Source organism: Nicotiana tomentosiformis, chromosome 8 (assembly GCF_000390325.3).
Source record: "Nicotiana tomentosiformis chromosome 8, ASM39032v3, whole genome shotgun sequence".
In the NCBI taxonomy this organism is placed as follows: domain Eukaryota; kingdom Viridiplantae; phylum Streptophyta; class Magnoliopsida; order Solanales; family Solanaceae; genus Nicotiana; species Nicotiana tomentosiformis.
Genome location: NC_090819.1, coordinates 64664227 through 64687760, shown reverse-complemented (window position 1 = coordinate 64687760; position 23534 = coordinate 64664227). Strand labels below are relative to the sequence as shown.

General features: G+C 37.8%; 2 protein-coding genes across 4 annotated transcripts; one reads left to right on the top strand and one right to left on the bottom strand.

The window, feature by feature from the left end:
* The first annotated feature begins 8828 nt into the window (after positions 1-8828).
* Positions 8829-13642, top strand: LOC104108420 (probable polyamine transporter At1g31830). Of its 3 annotated transcripts, none has more exons than XM_009617441.4 (2): positions 8829-9221; positions 11628-13642. In XM_009617441.4, exons 1-2 carry the CDS (start codon positions 9021-9023, stop codon positions 13068-13070), a joined length of 1644 nt encoding a protein of 547 aa, XP_009615736.1. In that variant the 5' UTR covers positions 8829-9020; the 3' UTR covers positions 13071-13642. The 3 variants fall into 3 exon arrangements, with proteins under 3 accessions (XP_009615736.1, XP_070038501.1, XP_009615737.1); XM_070182400.1 differs by lacking the exon at positions 8829-9221 and adding an exon at positions 10102-11206; XM_009617442.4 differs by lacking the exon at positions 8829-9221 and adding an exon at positions 10104-11240.
* Positions 13643-22913: 9271 nt separating this feature from the next.
* Positions 22914-23534, bottom strand: LOC104108423 (uncharacterized). Its single transcript, XM_009617443.1, has one exon. The coding sequence runs from the start codon at positions 23532-23534 to the stop codon at positions 22914-22916; it is 621 nt and encodes a 206-aa protein (XP_009615738.1).

The window sequence follows — 23534 nt, the reverse complement described above, 5'->3', positions numbered from 1 at the left end:
GTGACAAGACCGAATGCAGCGGTTCCCCGCATTTTCGCACGAACTCCTTCACATATTTTTTCATGTCGATCCAGTAGTAGCCGGCTCTAATTATCTTCCGAACCAATAACTCGATGCCTGAATTGTTCTTGCAGGTGCCCTCGTGAACTTTCCTTAAAACATACTCGGTGTCTCCCGGTCGCAGACATATGGCGAGTGGGCTATCATCTTCGGACAAGTTGAACCGGGCTACCTTCGTATTTAGAGCTCTCGATTCTTTAGGATCCGAGGGAAGTTTTCTGGTCTTCAGGTAATCTATGTATTTGTTTCTCCAGTCCCAGGTTAAGCTTGTCGAATTTATCTCCAAATGGCCTTCCTCCACTACCGATTTCATGGGTTGTACGACCGTTCCCGAGTTGAATTCATCGTCGTTGACCAATGATCCCAAGTTAGCAAGAGCATTGGCCTCGCTATTTTGATCCCGAGGTACATGTTGTAAAGTCCATTCCCTGAACCGATGTAACATTACCTATAGCTTATCCAGGTATCTTTGCATTCGTTCCTCTTTGACTTTGCATATTCCATTGACTTGGTTAACCACAAGGAGGGAATCACACTTAGCTTCGACCACCTCGGCCCCCATGCTTTTAGCCAGAGTTTTGCTAACATAATAGATAGGAAATTGCGTACCTTCCTCTTCTCGGACTAGGACTCCACTTACCGCTACCTCGGATACGGCTAAGTACAAGTACAACTATTCATCTATCTTCGGAGTATGACGCAAAGGTGGGTGATGTGCCGTAGAATATCGGCACATTTGATACCAATTACATAGACTTTAGCTCATCTTTCAATGCATTTTTAGTTAATTCTTATGAAGTTTTGGTGTTTTGCAGTGCATGAGGCTTGAGGACCCAAAAACATGGAAAAGAAGTCAAAAAGCCACAAAAGGGCAGAAATGATGCAAGTATACGGTCGCATAAAGCATATGCGAGCATACCCATCGCAGACTGAAGCATATTGTTGGTTAACTGAAGAGAAAAAGATGCGACCCATTATGCGGTCGCATAACGATTATGCGGACCGCATAGTGATCGCATAACTGAAATCAAGAAAGCTGAGAAGCACTTATGCAGAGGAATATGCGGTCGCATAATGTATATGCGGACCGCATAATTGGAATGCGGTCAAGAGCTGGGTTGGATACATGAGATTATGCGATGATTTCGAATAATATGCGGACCGCATACGTGATCTGCGACCACTATGCGGTCGCATAAACTATCTGTAGGGTTATTTTTGTCCAATTTTGGCTCCGACTTTTAGCCCACTATAAATAGTTTATTAGGGTTTTTGTGGGGCAGCTAAGTTAGAAAAAGAGATTACTTTTAGAGCATTGAATGCACCATTGTTTTGGAGACTTTTGAAGGAAGAATCTTGTATCTTTGTAAGCTTTATGACTCTATTTATCGCTTTGTTCTTAGATTTCAGTATGAGTAGCTAGTTTTAATTACTAAGGTTGTAGACCCTAGATGTGTGTAATGTTAATGGGTGTTTACCATTGAATATATACACAATGGTTGGTTGATATTTATTCAGTTCTTATGCTTCATGTGATGTTAGTGGTTGCAAACATTAACTAATTCCATTTCACTCTATCTTCACTTGGAAAAGTGGGCTAGGGTTTGGTAGAATTGAATACCAAAAACTCAAGGCTTTAACCCTTGTTTAGTGGAATCGCCTAGGAATAAGTGGGTTTTATTTGGCATAAATTGGTTATTTTCAATTGCAACTCTTTTATATTTGGGAAAATCTTGAAGAGTAGATATTACTCAACTATTGGGAAATAGTGGGTAGTCACTTAGAAACCATTTGCATATCAAAGGACTTTTCATTATAAATATATCATATTAACACCGATAGCATTACATTACATCAATGGGGACACAACCTTGGTTTCCTTAATCAAATTAATTACAATCTCACAATATTCTACTTGTCTTCATTTCACTCAATTGCAACATTCTTTTTAACTAACGGAATAGAATTACAAATTAAGTCAAGTTTCATACTACTCAAGTAACCTTTTCACACCTATTCCCTGTGGGATTCAACCCCAACCTAGTTGGGTTATTATATTTGACATCAACCGCTTTACACTAATTATTAAGGTGTAATTTGAGCCTATAAGTGGGCTTGAGAGGTACCGCTTGAATTCCTCCAGGGCTTGTTGGCACTCCAGGGTCCATGAGAAGTTATTCTTCTTCTTCAATAGTGAAAAGAACCGATGGCTCTTGTCGTAGGACCTCGAGATGAATCGACCCAAAGCGGCTATGCGCCCGGTTAACCTTTGAACGACCTTGATATTATCCACAATGGTGATGTCATCGATGGCCTTGATCTTATAGGGATTAATCTCGATTCCCTGGTTGGACACCATGAATCCAAGGAATTTCCCGGACCTGACTCTGAATGTGTATTTCTCCGGGTTCAGCTTCATATTGTATTTCTTCAGTATGTTGAAGGTTTAATGCAAATGTTTCAAATGGTCCTTTGCTCGCAGGGACTTAACCAACATATCGTCAATGTAAACCTCCATTGATTTTCCTATTTTCTCTTCGAACATCTGTTTTACTAGGCATTGGTAAGTGGCACTGGTATTTTTTTTAGTCCGAATGGAATTATGTTATAGCAGTAGGTACCATATTTGGTGATGAAGGACATTTTTTCTTGGTCGTCCGGGTCAATCCGAATTTGATTGTACCCGGAGTAGGCGTCGAGAAAACTGAGGATCTCGTGGCCGACTGTTGCATGATCATGCAATCGATGTTTGGTAGAGGGAAAGAGTCCTTGGACCATGCTTTGTTCAAGTCTTTATAGTCTACACACATTCTTAATTTATTTCCCTTTTTAGGGATTACTACTACGTTTGCTAACCAATCTGGGTACTTAGCCTCCCGGATGGACCCTATTTTTAGGAGTTTAGATACCTCGTCCTTGATGAATGCATGCTTGACTTTGGACTGAGGTCATCTTTTCTGCTTGACCGGATGGAACTTCGGATCCAGGCTTAGCTTGTGAGTAGTTATTTCTGGTGGAACCCCTGTCATATCGATATGGGACCAAGCGAAACAATTTATGTTAGCTATAAGGAATTGGATGAGTTTTTTCCTGAGCTCGGGACTTAACCCTGTGACCAAGTGTACCTTACGATCGGGCAGGTGTTCAATCAATATGACTTGCTCCAGTTCTTCGATTGTTGATTTGGTGGCGTCGGAATTATCGGGGATTATAAAGACCTGGGAACTCCATAGTCGTCGTCCTCATCCATCCCCTGCTTCTCCAGTTCTATCGAAGATGGTATCGGAAATTGCTATTTGGTTTCGTCTTTGGCCATCCGGACTCAGACCCTTCGATATCTAAAGTGTGGATACCGGGATCCCTTTGTCGACCGCGAACATCTCCTTTGTGCTCGGTTATTCTCCGTAAACTATTTTAATTCCTCCTAGCATCGGGAATTTCAGTACCTGGTGCAACGTCGAGGGTACTGTCCTCATGTTGTGAATCCATGGTCTCCCAAATAGAGCATCGTACCTCATGTCTCCTTCGATCACGCAAAACTTTATTTCCTGAATGGTTCCGGCAGTGTTCACTGGCAATGTTATCTCCCCTGCTGTGGTCTCACATGCCATATTGAATCCGTTTAGAACCCTAACTACAGGAACGATTTGGTCTTGTATACCTAGTTGTTCCCCGACCCTCGATTTAATGATATTGGCCGAGCTACATGGATCAATTAACACATGCTTAACTCGTGACTTATTTATGAGTACATTACCAGTGCATCATTGTGGGGCTGCATGATGCCTTCAACGTCCTCGTCGTTGAAGGACAAGGTTCCTTTTGGTACGTAATCTCGAGTCCATTTTTTCCTCATGATGGATACTTTGGTGCATTTTAACATCGGCCCCTAGGGAACATCGACCCCACCAATATTCATGTTAATGACGTGCTAAGGTTCCTCCTGCTCGATCTTCTTGCTAGAATCTCTATTTCTGAAATGATTTTTGGCTCGATCGCTCAGGAACTCCCGGAGATGCCACTTCCTCTCTCAACTGTCAGCAATCATTTGTTCTATGGCCGTGTGTGCCATGATATTTACATATTAAGTTGGGATCCCTTTAGGCTGGATCGGACAATAGAGGTCGAGGCCACTTGGTGTCTTTGATGCGTCCGATGGCGGATACGATAGCAACAACATCGACGTTGAAGTTGTACTCCGATAACCTCGATGATTCTTTAGGCCCAATGGGCCTGTCGAAATCATTTTTGCTCATGAGTCCCTGGTTATTTTGACTCCGATCTCTTCTCCTTTCATTTCTCATAGGGTTTCGTCCATACCCGTTACCCCTACGATCACCGTTGAACAGTTGATACCGATCCCTACTTAACCTTAGTTCTCGATCAATGTCTCTTTTGGATCTGTCACTAGCTCGTACGGGATAAATAGACCCCGAAGGGTCCCCAAGATGATCATATTCGACCCTAATTTTTTATTGATATCGGTTATGCACTTCAGCCCAAGTTACAGCCAGATATTCTACCAGATTTTGCTTCAATTGCTGCGAAGCCAATGAGCTTCGAGTATTGAGTCCTTGGGCGAAGGCCTGAATGGCCCAAGGGTCTGCCGCCGGCGGAAGGTCTATCCGTTCCATTTGAAACCTTGACACGAACTCCATGAGCATCTCATTAGCTTTTTGCTTTACCTTGAAAAGGTACGACTTCCTGGTCTCGACCTTGATTGCCCCGGTGTGTGTTTTTACAAAAATATCTGCAAGCATAGTGAATGAGTCAATAGAATTAAGGGGTAAGTTGTGATACCATATCATAGCTCCTTTTGACAAGGTCTCTCCGAACTTTTTCAACAGGATAGATTCGATCTCATCATCTTTTAAGTCGTTCCACTTGATGGCGCACGTGTACGAGATCACATGTTCATTTAGGTCAGTTGTTCCGTTGTACTTAGGAATTTCAGGCATGCAGAACCTTTTTGGGATCGACTTCGAGGCTGCGCTCAGAGGAAAAGGTTTCTGAACAAAGTTTTTGGAGTCTAGGCCCTTCAATATCGGCGGTGCTCCATGGATTTGGTCGACCCTGGAGTTGTAGGTCTCTACCTTCTTATCGTTGGCTTAGATTTTCTTTTCTCCCATTTCTACTGTTGTTTCAATTCCTCGAGCATCTTTATTATCCCAAGGTTGGTCCCGGGTTCAGCTTTATTTGGCCTATCTGCGGCTGGTTCATTTCTGTCAGTGTTTTCCCGGGATGATTCGGGCTCAACCCTACTGAGAGCGCGACTTTGGTTCTGCAGTTGGGCTATCGCTGCCTGCAATATTTCGAAGATCACCGTAAGTTTATCCCATCTCCTTTACCGTCACGAGTATTTTGGACTACCGATAGGACTCCCCCACGGACTTTGTTCTCAGCATCGGTAGACAAGTTCGTGTTGATGGCCATATATGAGTTGGCGTCAATCGGGTTCGCGGCCGGAATTCCACTGGGATCGGCAAGGGGCACCTCGTTACCGGGCGCCGTATTGTAGTTCTCTCCATGGTGGCCAGACTCAACATCCGTGTTTATAGGGGCAGATTGGGAGTTCGACATTTTAAACGTTGACCTGAAATCAAAGACACTTCAAAGAACAAGTGTGAAGTAGGGTGAGTTATGGAAATGTGTATCAAATTGCCACTATTATCCTTAGCTCCACGGTGGGCGCCAAACTATTTACCCTCAAAATCGGATAACAATTAAATTTGTAAGTGGTTTTAAGGATACGCGGATTAATTTGATATAAAACGATAAATTGGGTTAGAATGAACAAATAGAAATACAGTAAATTCAAACCACACGAGGAGGATGGTTCCAGCTTTATTGAAATATTCACTCTCGATCCGGGCTCATAGTGGGCGATATTGATGAATGAAAGAAAAATCTTAGAATATCAGTGAAAATAATAGTATATTACCTTGGAATGCGTGTTACAATCTGTTTAATGAATTATCAGACCCCCCTTTATATAGTGGGAGAATCCCACTCTAAGGACAACTCTATAAAAGATAAAAAAATCTTTTGTTTAACTGATTGCTGGTTTTACATCGATACGTGTCGAGATCCACGCCATGATATCCGGGCGGTCGCGGATATTACGGCCTTCTGTTGGTCGTGCTTGATTGCCCGACAATGTTCTCCGAAGTCTCTCAGTCATGACCCCGATATTCTCGGGGGCAGAAAATCGCCCCCCGGACTCTGACTCGATGAGACCCTTACTTCGATTCCGATCCTTCGCAATTATATCTCGAGCTTATTTTACGTTGTTGGAGGCGGAGTGTATCATGAGTTCGGTTTTTACCCGTATACAGATTGTTATATAAAAATTGTTATATCAATGTTTTAAAACTTTATGTATATGACAAATGATGTCGTTTTTCTCCCTGAACGGTATATTCACCACATGGATCACATGCTTTCTTATTGTTATTTTTTCAATGATTCAGCATTCGATTCTACTTATTCGATTAACTTGAATTTGTACATGACAGCAGTGGCGGATTTAGAATTTTAAAGTCATAAATTCTCGTTGAAAAAAAATCTAAAAGAAGAGGAAAAATGAGTTTAGTTGTGGATGCTCATTCAATATTTATCTAAATATTTTTATAATTGTCTATACAAATTTACCAAATACGGTCAAAGTTAATGGGTCCTTAAGCACCCACAGGTACCCATGTGGATCCGCCATTGGTGCCCCGTAAGAAAAGTGCTCCATACCATAAAATTATATATACGTGCTTAAATTAGAAATTTTGATTAAGGATATCTCACTGTTATTCTTGATAATGAATGAAAAGAATAAGCAAATAAAGCCAAAGTGGTGAAATTTGAGAGATCTTTGATGAGGTCAGGAAAGGTGATCATGTGACATGTTTAGGTATAAAAGTTTGGATTATCTTTCTCTAGTGGGTAAATAGGATAGGGGTTAAGGGTGTCTAGGGTGAGCTTTGTTTAGCAAAAAACGATTCAACTTACTTATAGAGATCTCGTTATTTAAATATCATAATGATAATTTTAATAAAGTAACAGAGAATAATTTGGAGAGTGTCACGGGTAATTCAAAAGAGAGAAAAAGGAAAAAGCTTTAGTTGGTGAGGGTTTGAAGTGCTCATTAATTTGCTTGAATTTCCTTTGGGCATTAAATAGTAAGATGCCATGCTACATTCGTTTGCTCCGGGAGTAAAAATAAGAACATATAGAAGCACGGTCTAATTTCTTTTTCCTACACAATACACTGATATGATATCAAATTCTGGCAGGACTAAATCCGTAAAAAAAGGTAGAACTCAAGGGGTTTCGTTCTCCGCTATTGTCAGAATTCCTATATTATCCACAAAATTGCATCGGTTGTCCCCTAAGGAAATGATCTTTAAATATTGTCTTTGTTTTTTAATTTGCTACAAAAATAGATTTCTTGTTCATTGAGAACACTATAATTCTTTAATATTTGAAGCTTTAAATTCTTATATGGGGATAGAAACGGGAAGTTAATGATCTATTATTGTTAAACTTATTTGAATCTTGATAATTTTTCTTAAATGTTTAGTTCAAATACTGATTTAGTGATTTACTTTAAAAATCTTAAAACTCCATTGTTGACCCTTAGAAAGTGTTAAAGAAGACAAAATGGATCTTGTCAATTTAGTATTATTTGACTAAATTGATGATTAGAGATCGTTTCCGTAGGTGTTTGGAAGTTTTGTTTTAAATTTGAGATCATTTTGAGCAGATTTTGGGTACTTTGATCGAAATTGGAACTGTAATTTTGAAGAATATTTTGTTGAATACCATAGAAAAATTATGTCAATCGGGTATACTTTGATGACAATTTAACAGCTAAGTTAATTGCAGATATATAACACAAAGCCATGCTAACCTTGTAGAATTTTGTGAACATTGAAGAAACAAAATTATGTCAATTGAGTAAATTTTGTGAACAATTAATTTAATAGTAGGTCAAATGCAGCTAATTAACACAAAGTCATGCCAATATAATAGAGTTTAGTGAATAATTGAACAAGCATAAAGTAATGCCAACTGGGAAGAGCTCGTGAACAAGTAACAATAGAGGTAGAGTAAATATAACATAAACTAAATTTCTGACAAGCAATAAGTGTGTGCAGAGCCGAGGGTCAATTTTCTAAATACTTCCAAAAACGAAGATAATATTTAAAGAGCAACCCCTTATTGGACTATTTATGTAATTCACCTATATTATCTTGATAGGAAATTGATTGAACTCGTTGAATTAAAATTTAATATTGTGGACAAAACTAAAAACATTGAGTTCGAGAAAAAGCACAAAAAATAATAGTTATAGTTTATAACTCGCACTTCTTTGTGATTTAACGTAGATGCGTATTCAAAATTTAAATTTGATAAATTTAATCTTTAATGTTTTAAGAGTACTGGAGTCATTGTATACTTTTACTATTATAAATTCTAAATATAGTAATCTTCTCTTCTATTGATATATTATATATATAGCAAATTATCTCAAAATATCCACATCATTGAATGGAGTATAATTATATACACTCCAATCATCCCCACCCTTGACCCACAACTGGGGCACAAATAGACAAGCATTCAACTTGCATGATTGGATTGGCTCAATTTCAGTTCATACAAATATTATTCTATTCTAAAATAGAGAAAAAATATCACATAAATTATTGGATTTTGAGTACCCTACATCAGTTTGCCCTATATGACCTCGGTGTCCCTTTGACCTCCTACACTTATATATTTTCTTGCTTATCTCTCACTTAATATACTTCGCCACAAACTTCCCCTAAAACACCCTGCCATCAAAGAGTCTTTTCTTGATGAAAAAAACTACCAAAAATCCTTTACTATAAATCATTGCTTTTCCTCCATTAATGAGCCTTTAGTTTTCTTGATTTATCTCCTCGATCAGCATTTTGTCTGCATAAATGGTGCCAACAACTTCATCAGAAACTGATCAAAACTCTGAAACCAAATCCTCCTTTCATGAGGTTTCTAATGCTAAGCCGCCACAAGTTGCAGTTTCAGTAGCAGATAAGAAATTAGCTGCGAATGTTGCAATAGTTCAAACTGAAACTCTAACATCTACAGCCACCGATAAATCACTATTGCAGAATGGTGATAATCAGGTAATTTTGAATTAATTAATATTGGAGTACCTTTTTATCTTTAAATTATGTTTTTTTATTTAAATGTTCTTTTGTTTGAGTTTTATAAGCATGGCGGCTGAAAGAGTGTAAACAATGATTTACCTGAAACTCTAGCAGTTAATAGCTATCCTGATTTATTAAGTAATCTTCTAGGGAAAAATGAAGATAGCGTTTTTTGAGAAAGTCGAAAAACTATGGACTTCTCTCTCGACGTTACCTAACGTAGTACGACACTTTAAAGTAGGTGAATAAACCTAATGGGAAAAAAGAATTACTTTACGTATTAGTCTTCTGAAGGAAAAATTCTAGAAAAATTTGAACTCAAAAATGTTTTTCCGTTCATTCGTTTCTTTTTCTTAATTTTCTTTCCTAGTCCTTCACCCAAAAGAGTTCATGATCATTTTTTGTTATTCAATTAAACTTTGTTTTAGCATAATTTGCACTTACCTATTACATGATCCTAGCGAATTCCTTCGTAAATCTTATATATTTTTCGTTTCTTTAATAAGAAGATTTTAGACAAGATAATCTAATAAAACAGTGAACTTTGTCCAGCAATATTATCCTAATTTTCTTTTCTTCTTTATTATTCTCTCAGCAGAAGTTTTATGTCATGTTGAAAGATTATAAAATGCATTTCTGTGTTGCTTTATCAAAAACTCAAAGGTTTATCTTAATTTGGTTGTGTTTAAGTTATAGTGAGGCATGCAATTATAATAAAACAGTCAGATATGTGCAATGATTTTCTTACATTCCTGTAAACGGTTTCTTTATTTGTATTATTTAATCTTTAATTCCTTGAAATTGGGGAGGGGGGGGGGGGGGGGACTAAGGTGGGGTTTGTATGTTGGCTAATGAAGAAAAAAGACTGCACGCCTGCAATGAGTGCAATGTATCAGAAATTTTAAAGACTATCTTCGAGTGAAAAGGAAATACACAAATAAAAGATTATAACATATTATTACCGCATGGTTGACTTGACTTGCTTTATTAGGATCATGATGATCAATAGAGACTTTGCGCGTCTACTTTCTATAAGCATATTTATGTATCAATTTTCAATTCAATTTCAGTGCGAAAAACAAGCAGGGAATCTTTCCTTTTAATTTATATTATTTTTTTTCAAAATTACAAAAATAAAATAAAATGAAGATCTAGAGTGAAACTACAAAAGTGCTTATATGAATTTGAGTTTCGATAATAATGGTTGAACTTACAAATAGGCAATTATATAGCACAAGATTAAGTAATTTGTAACAAAAGTGAAATATTTTGACAAGGAATTTTGTCAGCATTATTCAGGTGGTGTTTAATTTAAAATCAACGATCAAGGTTCAAACCTTTGATGGCAACAATGCCACCTAATTCTAAGAGTTTTTTTAGGAGTAGTTCCGTAAGTGGGGGCAAGTCTTTATGGGCCTATCCTGGCCCAAACTTCTGGACTGGGCATCAGGCGCACATGCCATATCTGCTCTCTCACTCTCTAAGAAACACTTTGGTAAGAAGTAAGACCCTCAAAAGTCATAACCTTTCTTAATGTATGTAAATATTACTCTTAGGCACATTTAATATATTAGTAATAAATACTAACTTATACAAAAAGAGAGAGCAATTAGTTTTGATATGCTATTTTTAGATGATTGACATGAATCAGCATATTTCAGATGCAATCTTGTAGAAAATCCACAATATTAGCAACTAAATTCTTATTAGACTATTAGTTTAACCTTTTTGTGAATCAATTATTCGATTTTCTTTTAAAAGTTAGATCTTTGATTGGAGAAAAATAAAAAGGTTTGCCGCTTAGAATCCTATTGAATTGTCATCTTCAGATGTGCCACGCAACTGACACTTCACTTGCAAACCAACCCGCCTTTCAACTGCTCAGGAGCCATACCTTTGATCTATCAACTTCTCTGCTTGAAAAATCTTTGGTTTTGCATTCACTTTTGAGGGCTATAATGGTGGAACTTCCCAATCGATTTACCTTTATTCATGGTCTTATTCTCTTTACCTGTTCCTATTTTCTTTACTATATTTTAATTATACTACTTGCTATAAATTTAGATTCTTTACATCTTCTATGTTGACTGAGATCTGGTGCATGTACAATTGCTTGATGGGCAATTTTTTTTCCCCAAGAATGAATTTCTTTTCTCCTATGCTGATGTATGTATAGAAAAAAAATATGATGACCCATTATGTATTTGATTGATTTACTATGGTTTTTTAAAAATTACTAACTGCTTTCTTGTACATACCCTTGTTATCTATTGTAAAAAAAAATTGCTTCTTTTTGCTGTTCGGTTCCTATTTTCTGTAAGTGTATAATGATTCTTGTAATGTGATTGTTCTCTTTAACTTGAAACTTGTTGGAAAATGCAGAAATTGAGGGTTTCAGCTCATAGAGAAGCTGCAATTCCAATGGGAGAACTTAATGGTGCAGAATACATAGGGATTAATGAGGTTCCATCTCCTAGAGCAAATAATGCTAAGAAAGTTTCACTCTTGCCTCTAATTTTCCTCATTTTCTATGAGGTTTCTGGTGGTCCTTTTGGTGTTGAGGACACTGTTCATGCAGCTGGTCCTCTTTTTGCTCTTCTTGGATTCTTGATTTTCCCTTTAATATGGAGTGTCCCTGAGGCACTCATTACTGCTGAAATGGGCACTATGTTCCCTGAAAATGGTGGTTATGTTGTCTGGGTTTCATCTGCTTTGGGTCCATATTGGGGCTTTCAGCAAGGTTGGATGAAATGGCTGAGTGGAGTCATTGACAATGCACTTTACCCCGTTATGTTCTTAGATTACCTAAAATCAGCTATCCCTGCATTAGGTGGTGGGCTTCCTAGGATTCTAGCTGTTTTGGCTCTTACTCTGGTTCTCACTTACATGAACTACAGAGGTTTAACCATTGTGGGATGGGTTGCTGTTTCGTTTGGTATTTTGTCGATCCTTCCTTTTGTCGTTATGGGGCTCATTTCAATTCCCAAATTAAAGCCTGCTAGATGGTTAGTGGCAGATGTACACAATATTGATTGGAACTTGTATCTGAATACTCTCTTCTGGAATCTGAATTATTGGGATTCAATAAGTACTCTTGCCGGAGAAGTACATAACCCGAAAAAAACTCTGCCTAAGGCTCTGTTTTATGCTGTTATTTTGGTTGTACTATCATACTTTTTCCCTTTGCTGATTGGTACAGGAGCCGTTCCCCTCGAGCGTGACTCGTGGACAGATGGATATTTCTCAGACATTGCGAAAATACTTGGTGGAGTTTGGCTTAGATGTTGGGTTCAAGGGGCTGCTGCAGTATCAAATATGGGAATGTTTGTGGCTGAGATGAGCAGCGACTCTTTTCAGTTACTCGGTATGGCAGAGAGGGGAATGCTCCCTGAGTTCTTCGCAAAGAGATCTCCTCATGGAACTCCTTTGATTGGGATCCTATTCTCAGCTTCTGGTGTGATATTACTTTCGTGGCTGAGCTTTCAGGAGATAGTAGCTGCAGAAAATTTCTTGTATTGCTTTGGAATGATCTTGGAATTTATAGCATTTGTATGGTTAAGGATTAAGTACCCCAATGCACCACGCCCTTTCAAGATACCAGGTGGAACCATTGGAGCCGTCTTGTTGTGCATACCTCCGGCCATTCTCATTGGTGTTGTGTTGGCCTTCTCTTCGATTAAAGTTATGGTTGTAAGCCTGGTCGCTGTTGCGATTGGGTTGGTGTTGCAACCATGTCTTAAGTTTATGGAGAAGAAGAGATGGTTGAAGTTCTCCATTAGTTCTCATCTTCCTGATATCACGTCACATGGACCGTTACTTCATTGATTCTCTAATGAGTTGTGGCTTTATACGGTCCAACTATTCCACTTACATAACAGCTATGGCAACTAAGTTAAGTGCATGGAGAAAAGGCAGCCAGCAGAAGTGTTGTCGAGGTTCGGACGTTCTTTTTCTCTTCAACGATTTTATGGTAGCTTCTATTGTTGTAAGCTGTATTTGCCATGTCCCCATGCCTATGTGCTAAGTAGCTATAGTTTCCGGAGCAACACCAGCAGAGGTGGTTCAATGAAGGTCGTTGGATGATCCCTTTCTCTGTAAGGATCTTACGGTAGCTTCTAATCTTGTAGCTGTATTTGCCCCTGTTCTTGAGATTGTTGAAGTTAAGTCGCTACAAATGATAGTGATTCAGGGAATTGCTTAGAAACAGATGGTGAGTGAATTTTCCCGAATTGATTATGTTACTTGTGTAATGCATAGTGTGCTAGTAAGACTAATAATTGTAGTTGTAAATGAACGCATATGTTCATAACTGAAGCCTGACTCTGCTAATGTAAGTTTGAATTCAGGTTGTTTATTAAAGGGGGAAAAAATGAAGAAAAGAACAGATGTTGATTCCACTGTCAAGCTTGATTGTTAAACACGTTAAGCTTCGATCTATATTGACATTTTACGGTTCAAAAAAGCTTGGCTAACTTACATCTTTTGTATGTGTTGTGATGTTGCTAAGAGAAGAATAAAATGGATCTATATATAGTTGTTTGAACTAGTCTTGAATAGAATTAGAATGGATATAGAGGAATTCCCATGGGATTCTCACCTATTTTTCAGTTGAGGTATAGTTAATCGATTGTAATGAAAACTTGCCTAAGCTTAGCGTTTCAAACTTGAGACATCATTTAGTTTTGCAAAATTAAACAAGTTGTTCAAGTAATTTGATTCAAATGTTTGGATAGCTTTCGTCAAAGCAAATATTTCTATCATATCCTAATGGAAGTAAATAAGAAATTTCAAACTCACAAACAGAACACACTGGTTGAAAGCAGTTTCTATCATATCCTACCTACCTAGTACCTAGTGTCAATGAAATACTAATATGCAGAGCACTTAAATAAGTCTCCAGTTTAAGGGTGAAGAGTCCTTCCTTGTTCAATAATCTCCAAGCTAATTGCACCAACAAAATATGTTGTCATTGTCATCCGCTCGTAATCAAAACTCACAAGATCCTAAAATGATCCATAGTTTTTCTACAAATTCCTGATAGAAAATAGCATAATCAAACATGGATGTATGAACTGAAATAACAAGACAATCGGATGAGGGAGTGTGTGAATGTGTCATTAGAATAATTTTACTTTTCGTTCAATATTATCTGATATCCATATCAGTTGTGCATTACAAAGAAAAAGTAAAAGTAACTTGTGTGAAACACAACAAAGCACTAGACTAGGCAAAGCTTTAATTTTTTCACTGCAAATTAAATATGCGTGTAATCTCCAATTTAACAACCAGTGTGGTCTGTGGTGTATCATGATCCACATTCAGTCACTGAATCTAGAGTTAGGGGAATCGAATCCTCCAAAGACAATATTATGTCCATGACCAAAGAACCATCCAGTTCAGTAAGTTGTGATTAACGTTTGTTGGCCCAAGTGAAGGTTAGTTTTGAAGATTGACAAAGAAAGCTCAGGCATGAACCGGGTCCATTCCTTGTGTTCATAGACACGGGCAGATTCGAGCATGTGGGAGGCACGTGAAGGAGATAAGCTTAACTTGGTAAAATTGATATCTCCTGATCGAAAAAGATGCATAATTGATAAGGAGAAGGACTCCTTAATCAAAGAGAACACTATCCAAGATAAGGGAGGAGTTAGAAGTTGAGATCAACTAGAACTCTTCCACCAAGGAAGAGTAGCATTAGAACTCTAGTTATTTTCTACTCTACTAACTCTATAAATCGCAGGATGTTCTCATTCAACAGGGATGCACAAAAGCAGAAGTTAAATGTGAATTGAGAGCAAAATAGAAAGGCATTTTGCAAGCAATTCGTGTGTGATTCAAGTGTGCAAACCTGAAGCTACATGAACCAGATACAAGAACCAGCTCCAAGTGTCTGTCTTTTATTCTAGTTCAATTGTAGTAGGTGTTTTCATATTGTACCTTTCAGCTTTATCTAGAGGCAATTGTAATAGGTACTCAGAGTATTCAAGTTAGAGTTAACTTGAAGTTGTCACATCAGTTAGATACTGGTTGGCACAACATGATTAGAGTTAATCCTAGGTTTACAAAAGTGTTTTGTAAATGCAATTTTTGGCTCAGTGATTTAGTGGAGAATTTGGGAAAATCCTACTGGGAAGTAGGTCATGGTTTTTTCACTTTTTGAGTCAGGTGTTTTTCACGTAAAATACTTGTGTTTTTTACTTTTCGCATTTACTATTTCAGCAATAGTAGGTTAAGGAACACTTAGAAGAACCAAGTCCTTCTATAATCAGTTTAAGCGAAAAATTGGACACCACACAAATTACCCTCCCCCCCCCCTCTTGTGTGGTATTGAAGTTAAAACAACAATTGGTATCAGAGTAGGTTATCCTTGAACAGACTAACACCTTAGGAGAAGATCAAGATGAGTGCACCACCTGAAAACTGGGAAGGGCAATCCACTGCTAGGCCACCACTTTTCAACGACAAGTATTACTCTTGGTGGGAAAACAGGATGAGAGATCACATTATAGGAGAAGACTATGAGCTATGGGACATTATCACAGATAGCCCACTGGCTACCATGAAATAAATGTCGAAGGAGAAGAGGTGGCAAAGACAAGAGCTGACTGCACTGCTGATGACTTGAGGAAATGGGAGAAGAATGCTAAAGCCAAGACTCGATCCAGATGAGTACAATAGAATCCACAGTTGTACTACTACTAACGAAATCTGGGACACTTTGCAAGTAGCCCATGAAGGAACACCTCAAGTGAAGAGGTCTAGAGGAACACTACTATATTCTCAATATGAGAATTTCACCATGAAGGAAGGGGAAACTGAATGTACAAGAGGGGGGGAGGGGGGAGGGGGGTGAATTGTTGACTATTTAAAAATTAGTCGACTAACACAAGTATTAGTTGACAGATAAATGAAAGTAAGCAGTAAAGAAGAGAAAATAACACACATCGATTTATACTAGTTCGGTACCGTTGTGGTACTTACATCCAGCTTCCCTTGGGTCACAAGGGTTTCCTTAAGATCTTTGAAAATGTTACAACACAGATAGTTTTAACGCGTTCACCACCAACGAACGATATCACACCTTGAGTTCTGAGTAATTGGCACAACTCTCTTTTGTGTTCTAGATCTTTCTATCTTTTGAGACACTGATAACTTACAGTTTTTGAACTAAGAAGTAGACGGACTTAGAATACAATGTATGTAGTTGGGAAAGTCTTCTTCTTGAAAGTATCAGCCTTATTATAGGAGAGAAAATAGTCGTTGAGTCTTCAGCGAAATCAGAGGCACGAGATCTTTGCAAAAGGGTTTTGACCCAAGGGGTACCTCTTCGAATCCTGCTCTTTGAAGAGTCCAGATTCGATTGCGACTTTCCTTGTCACCGCTTGAATTAAGGAACCATTTACGCCTGGAGTGAGCTTAATTCTGGACACAGAATAATTGCTGGCGAGATTGGCAATCTGAGTTCCTTTGATTGAGAACGAATAAATTTGCTTCTCCTAATTGACCATTGATGTAGCAACAACATCGTGTTGAGCATCTCCATTCTTTCCTTTTTGTTAGTCCTGCAAATATAACATAAGATAATATTTTCATCATTGAAACTTAAACTTAAACCTATCAATCTCCCTCTTTTTGATGATGACAATCAAGAAGGAGTAAACAGTAATTTAATATACTTTCCTTTGAAGATGTTGCTCCCCCTGAGTTGTGTTGCTCCCCCTAAGATTATGTTGTTTCCATCTCCTCCTTTATAACTGTAATTGCAATCCTCCTACTGGTGTTTACTCATTTTTTCCTCCCCCTTTGACATCAATAAATGTGGTTAGAGCAGCAGAAGTAGTGCCTTCAGCAGAGGCTTAGTTAGTACATACCCAAAAAAAATTGTCTAAGAGAAACCACCAACAAAAATAAGCATAAACAAAAAAAATTGGTTGCATTAATTTCTTCCCAAGAAGTATTTGAGGGTGTTGATCGCTTTGGTGCAGAAGGAGTCATAGGAGTTATCAACGTCCTTGACGAGTTTGTCCATCCTTTCACTCATAGAGTTGAAAGCCCTGGTTCTTTGTCTCTGTGTGGCTCCTATATCCATACCGGTCTTTGCTACATATGTACCTGTCTCCTTGGTGACATCACTAATTTTATCTACTTGTTCTTTCATCTCAACAAGAAGCAACTTGACTCCATCAAGGTAATATTGAATTTGTTGAAGATTCTGAGAGGCAGTTGACTGTGAAGCTGGTTGATCATTTTGGATTTTAACTGGTGCTGGAGCACTTTAAACCTTGGCTTTCCTAACCCATCCATCATCACACAGAGTGTACCCCATCATTGAAAATACTGTCTTATCATAAGTACTGGTGATGTATTTGGGTGTAAAGGGTGCCAAGTCTACTTCCATGACTTCCAGAATATGAGAGATGAGAAGACCATAGGGAAGACATGCAGCAGAGGAGGATATATCCTTGATACTCTCAAGCATATAATGAAGAATCCACACAAACCAATCAAGACGTTTATTATTAACCAGACAGTAGAGGACAAAGACATCTTTAGTGGACAAAGAGCTAAGGGACCCAGATCTGGGAATGAGAGTAGTGGCAATCATGTGGGCCAAAACACGGTGTTCAAACTTAAGATTTTTGGGGGCAATGTCAGGGAGGTTATCAGACAGAAAATGTTTTGCTTCATCAAAAGACACTTCAAAGTTTTTGGGCCAAGAATTTTGGACAAACACATCATACCCACTAAACTTGGCAGAAAAGATCTTTTCAAATTGATACGAGTCCAAAACAATTCTAGTCCCTGAAACCATAGATTCCAAATCATCTTTATCATTCATGAAAATATTTGCATAAAACATTCTAACAGGTTCTTCATACACAAAGTTTCCAATAGTGTCAAAGAGAGGGGAAATGTGTTGAGAATCAATAATTGCAGTCACATCACAATGGAGACTATTCATAAGAGAGAGACTTACAGAGCATCCATAAGCCATGTATTTTGACTTGTAGGACTCAAACCTTGCCTTTTCACTGGGGTCGTAGAAGATTAGCTTGTCCTCAGGACCAAATTCTAAGCGTTCCACTTTACCCTTTTTACATGCAACCTTTTTGGGGGTTTACTCCATGGGTCTCTTGCCGGCCTTTTTCTGGATAATGGGAGGATTTTCAGGTGAATTGCTGCTTTCATTGTCTGTTCTGAGAAAATCTGAGTCAATGGACAACTCCACATCCATAGGCTCTTCAGTGTTAAGAGGTGTTTGGAATCTTCGACTGCATCTGGTTGCAGAGGAGGGATTCTTTTGGACATGGTGTGAAGGGTTGTTTGGTAGAGAATGAGAGGAGTATTGGAGACAAAGGTTTTTTATTTAAGATTTTAGGAAGAGCGAAGAGACGCCTTGGTTAATGGAAAGGCCAAGTTCAGACAGAAGAGATAGTACAAAAGTTACTAATCGACGATACTTGCAATAATTACGCTTACACAGAAAAGTAATTAGATCACATATAAGTAAGGAAATAAAATATTCTAGTATAGGGTAACCTATTTTAAATACTCAAGGAAATATTTGATTTACAAATTTGGCACAATGCCAATCATTTTTCGGAGAAAGCAGAATCTTTCTTCCAAAAGTGGTTTTGTAAAAATATCAGCAAGTTGAGAATCAGTTCTAATAAACTCTAAAACAATGTCACCTTTTGCTATATGATCTCAGATAAAATAATATTTAATTTATATATTCTTTGCTCAAGAATGATGCACAGAATTCTTTGATAAACAGATAACACTAGTATTGTTACAAAATATAGGAATGGATGTAAGAGATAAATTAAAATCAAGAAGTTGGTGCATAATCCATAGAACTTGTGTACAACAACTTCCAATGGCTAGGTATTCTGTCTCAGTCGTTGATAGTGCAACACAATTTTGTTTCTTGTTGTGCCAAGATACTAATGCATTTCCTAACAATTGACATATCCCACTGGTACTCTTCCTATCAATCTTGTCTCCTGCAAAATCAACATCTAAAAATCCTCTTAGAGATAAATTCTTAGAGTGATCATACCATAGTCCTAGTTCAGATGTACTAATTAAATATCTAATAATTCGTTTAACAGCAGAGAGATGGGATTCTTTAGGAGCCGACTGGAATCTAGGACATTTGCATAAACGGAACATGATATCTGGTCGACTAGCACTTAAATATAGTAGAGATCCAATCATCCTTCTATACATGGTTTCATCAACCAGCTTTCCATTGCCATCTTCATCTAGCACGGTAGTTGGACTCATTGGAGTTCCAATAGCCTTAGCATCTTCCATACCAAGCTTTTTGATAATCTCCATGGTATACTTGGTTTGGCAGATGAAAATCCCTTTAGGGGACTGCTTGATTTGAAGCCCAAGGAAGAAGGTCAGTTCTCCCATCATGCTCATTTCAAATTCTTCTTTCATGGAAAGAGCAAATTCTTCACAAAGAACAGAGTTAGGGCTACCAAAAATAATATCATCTACATAAATTTGAGTAATAAGATTACATAAACTGGATTTCTTAATGAAAAGGGTTGTATCAATATTACCTCGTTTGAAACCTTGATTTAAAAGGAAAGAGCTTAATCTTTCATACCATGCTTGAGGAGCTTGTTTGAGACCGTACAAGGCTTTAATCAGCTTGTATACATGATTTGGAAATGTGGCATTTGCAAAGCCATGTGGTTGCTTCACATATACTTCTTCAGAGATATAACCATTTAGGAGCGCACTTTTAACATCCATTTGAAATAATTTGAATCCTTTGTGAGCAGCGAAGGCGAGTAGTATTCGAATGGATTCAAATCTTGCCACAGGCGCAAAGGTTTCATCATAGTTGATTCCTTCCTGTTGAGAATAGCCTTGAGCTACTAGTCTTGCTTTATTTTGAATAACTTAACCTGATTCATTCAATTTGTTTCTGAAGACCCACTTAGTTCCAACAACAGAAGAGTTTTGAGGCTTTGGAATTAATTCCCATACTTTATTTCTTTTAAACTGATCTAATTCTTCTTTCATAGCACTAATCCAATGAGAATCCTTTAGAGCTTTATCCACTTTCTTGGGCTCAATTTGAGAAATGAGAGCTACATGAGATTTGTTCTTTTGAGATTTCCTTGTAGTTATTCCCTCCTGTGGATCTCCTATAATGAATTTGTGAGGATATCCCGGTTCACTCTTCCATTCATTTGGAGTATTTACTAGAGTCACCCTTTCTTCGGTAGTCGACTGATATGGCTAGGATAGGTCAAGATCTTCTGGTGGTACTTTAGCTGATTGAGTCTATTGATTAGCTGACTCATTTTGATGATCCTTACCTACAATAACTGACTTAGGAGCACAGAAAATTTCCTCATCTTCAGGAATATGTTCATTCCTTGGACTAGGGTTAGTATCAACAAAAACAACATGAATAGATTCTTCAATACATAAGGTTCTCTTATTATAAACTCTGTAATCTCTACTTGAAGGAGAGTAACCAAGAAATATACCTTCATCACTTTTTGGATCAAACTTACTAATATTATCCTTTCCATTATTATGGATGAAGCATTTACATCCAAAGGGGTGGAAATAGCTAATATTTGGTTTCTTACCATTCCACAGTTCATAGGAGTCTTTTTGAGAATTGGTCAAATCATACATCTGTTGATGATGTGACATGATGTACTAACAGCCTCTGCCCAAAAATGATGAGGTGGAGAGTTTTTCACGATCGTGGTTCTTACCATATCCTGCAAGGTTCTGTTTTTACGCTCTACTACTCCATTTTGTTGTGGTGATCTTGGTGAAGAGAAGTTGTAAGAGATTCCTTTATCGTTGCAGAAATTTTCAAAAGCTCTGCTTTTAAACTCTCCTCCATGTTCACTTCTGATAGTAGAGATGTAGTATCCCTTTTCTCGTTGAACCTTCTTACAGAAAACTTCAAAATTCTTTAGAGCATCATCTTTATGACTAAGAAACATAACCTAGGTAAATCTAGAGAAATCATCTACAATAACAAAAGCATATTTCTTACCACCTATACTAGCAGTTCTAGTAGGACCAAATAAATCCATATGCAGCAATTGAAGAGGTTTAGAGGTAGAAACAATGTTTTTGACTTTGAAAGATGAGCGAGTTTGTTTTCCTAGTTGACATGCATCACATATATGATCTTTCAAAAAATCTAGTTTTGGGAGTCCAATAACAAGATCATGTTTAGACATTTTTTGAATAGTATGCATGCTTGCATGGCCAAGTTTTCTATGCCAAACCCATGGATCTTCAATCATAGATGTAAGACAGATTTGATCCCCAAAGTTTTCTAAGTTCTTGATAGTGTAGACATTTCTGTCTCTATTACCTGAGAGAATGATATTACATGATTCGTCTTCTATAAACCAGCCATGTTTCTTAAAACGAACCTCATAATCGTTGTCACAAAGTTGACTGATGCTGAGAGGATTATAGCCAAGTACATCAACTAGGTAGACTTCATCTACACCACATGTCGAGCTTAAAGGAACTTTTCCAACACCAATAACATTTCCTTTGGATTTGTCACCAAAAGTAACTATTCCTCCATCTAGCTTAGTGACTGATTTGAACAGTTATTTGTCACCCGTCATATGTCTGGAACACGCACTGTCGAGATACTATTTTCCTTTTCGATTCTTCTTGCGGTGTTCCTGCAAAACAAGATTACTCATTTTTAGGTACCCAAGCTTGATTGGGTCCTAAATGGTTAGGCTGCTGAGTGTTAGTTTGATTTGAAGATTTTGGTCTTCAGACCCATCTCCTGTTGTTTTTGAACCTGCAATGATTTGAGGTGTGACCTCTTTTACCACAATAGGAGAAGGATGAATTGTTAGAGTTACCAGTACTACTTTCAGCTCTAATTCTGTTCCTGCAATGGTTAGTACTATGGCCGTTTTTACCACAAAAAGAACAAGAGATTTTCTTCTTGTGATGAGCAGTCTGATTTGACTTGACTGGACTGAAACTCGTTGTTATTTGCAAGCCATTCAATTGAAGCTTGAGTTCATTTACTTCATCTTGAAGCATATCACGCATAATTTCGCACACTTCTAGTTTCAAGGCCCAATCTTTCTTCTCTCTCTCTTTTTCCCTCTTAGTTATTCTTATCTCATTTACTACTTTTTCTATATCTGCAAGAGCAATATCAACAAATTCTTGAAGTTCATAACAATTAGGGCATAAAGGAGTACGTACCTCACTAGTTCCTTCATCTGACATTGAACGAGGTTCTCTTGAGTCGTCTTCCTCATCGTTGTTGTCTGCCATTAGTCCAAGTTCTCCTGAATCTTTATTGTTACTTAGAGCCATAAAACATATGTTAGCAATTTCCTCGTGATCAGATTCTTCCTCATCACTCCATGCTCCGAAAGCTTTCTTCTTTTGCATATTTCTGCTAAGCTTCTTCTTTAATTCCGGACAGTCAGCTTGAATGTGACCAAACTTTCCACATTCGTAACACCTTCCATCATTTTTATCAGCTTCATTGCTCATCCTTTCTTTCCTGAAGTTGAACTTCCCTCTTTTGTTATTTTTGTTTCTTCTCATCATGCTGGTTACGACTTGAGAGAGCATTGGAATGTTTTCATCTTGTTCTCCTCCTCCTCCTTCTTCTTCTTCATTTTATGGTTCAGTCACAGTTTCTTTGAAAGCAACAGTTTTATTCTTCTTTTGAATTTGTATGTCAAGATGAGTTTTCTCAAAAGCAATTAGATCACTTCTGAGCTCGTCATAGGAAATTTTGTCAAGATCTTGACATTCCAACGCAATGACCTTTGGCTGCCAAATTGTAGGTAAGCTTCTGAGAATCTTTCTAACCTGTTCGCCACTTTTAATAGGTCTTCCAAATGATTTGAGGTATCCAAGTATTTTGCTGAACCCGTAAAACATTTCTTCTACAGATTCACCATCCTTCATTTGAAATAACTCATAGTCCCGAACCAAGAGGTTTATCCTAGTCTCTTTCACTTTGTTGGTTCCTTCGTAAGTGACTTCCAGTTTGTTCCACATTTCTTTTGCAGTTTCGCAACTTGATATCTTTTCATATTCTTCTCCATTGATAGCATTGTACAGTAGATACTTTGTTTTTGCATTAACAGTGATAACAACAACTTGTTCATCAGTGTAATCATCCAAGTCAAGAGGATCAGTAGATACAATGACTTGACCGTTTGCATCCTTCTTGGGAGGAATTGGAAGATTTCCCTTTTTGATCACACGCCATACTTTGATGTCATATGACAT

Coding starts and splice junctions, on each gene's coding strand:
- LOC104108420 (XM_009617441.4), top strand. CDS start 9,021: ATGGTGCCAACAACTTCATCAGAAACTGATCAAAACTCTGAAACCAAA. Junction 9,222..11,627: donor TGCAGAATGGTGATAATCAG/GTAATTTTGAAT, acceptor TGGAAAATGCAG/AAATTGAGGGTTTCAGCTCA.
- LOC104108423 (XM_009617443.1), bottom strand. CDS start 23,534: ATGTCATATGACATCAAAGTATGGCGTGTGATCAAAAAGGGAAATCTT.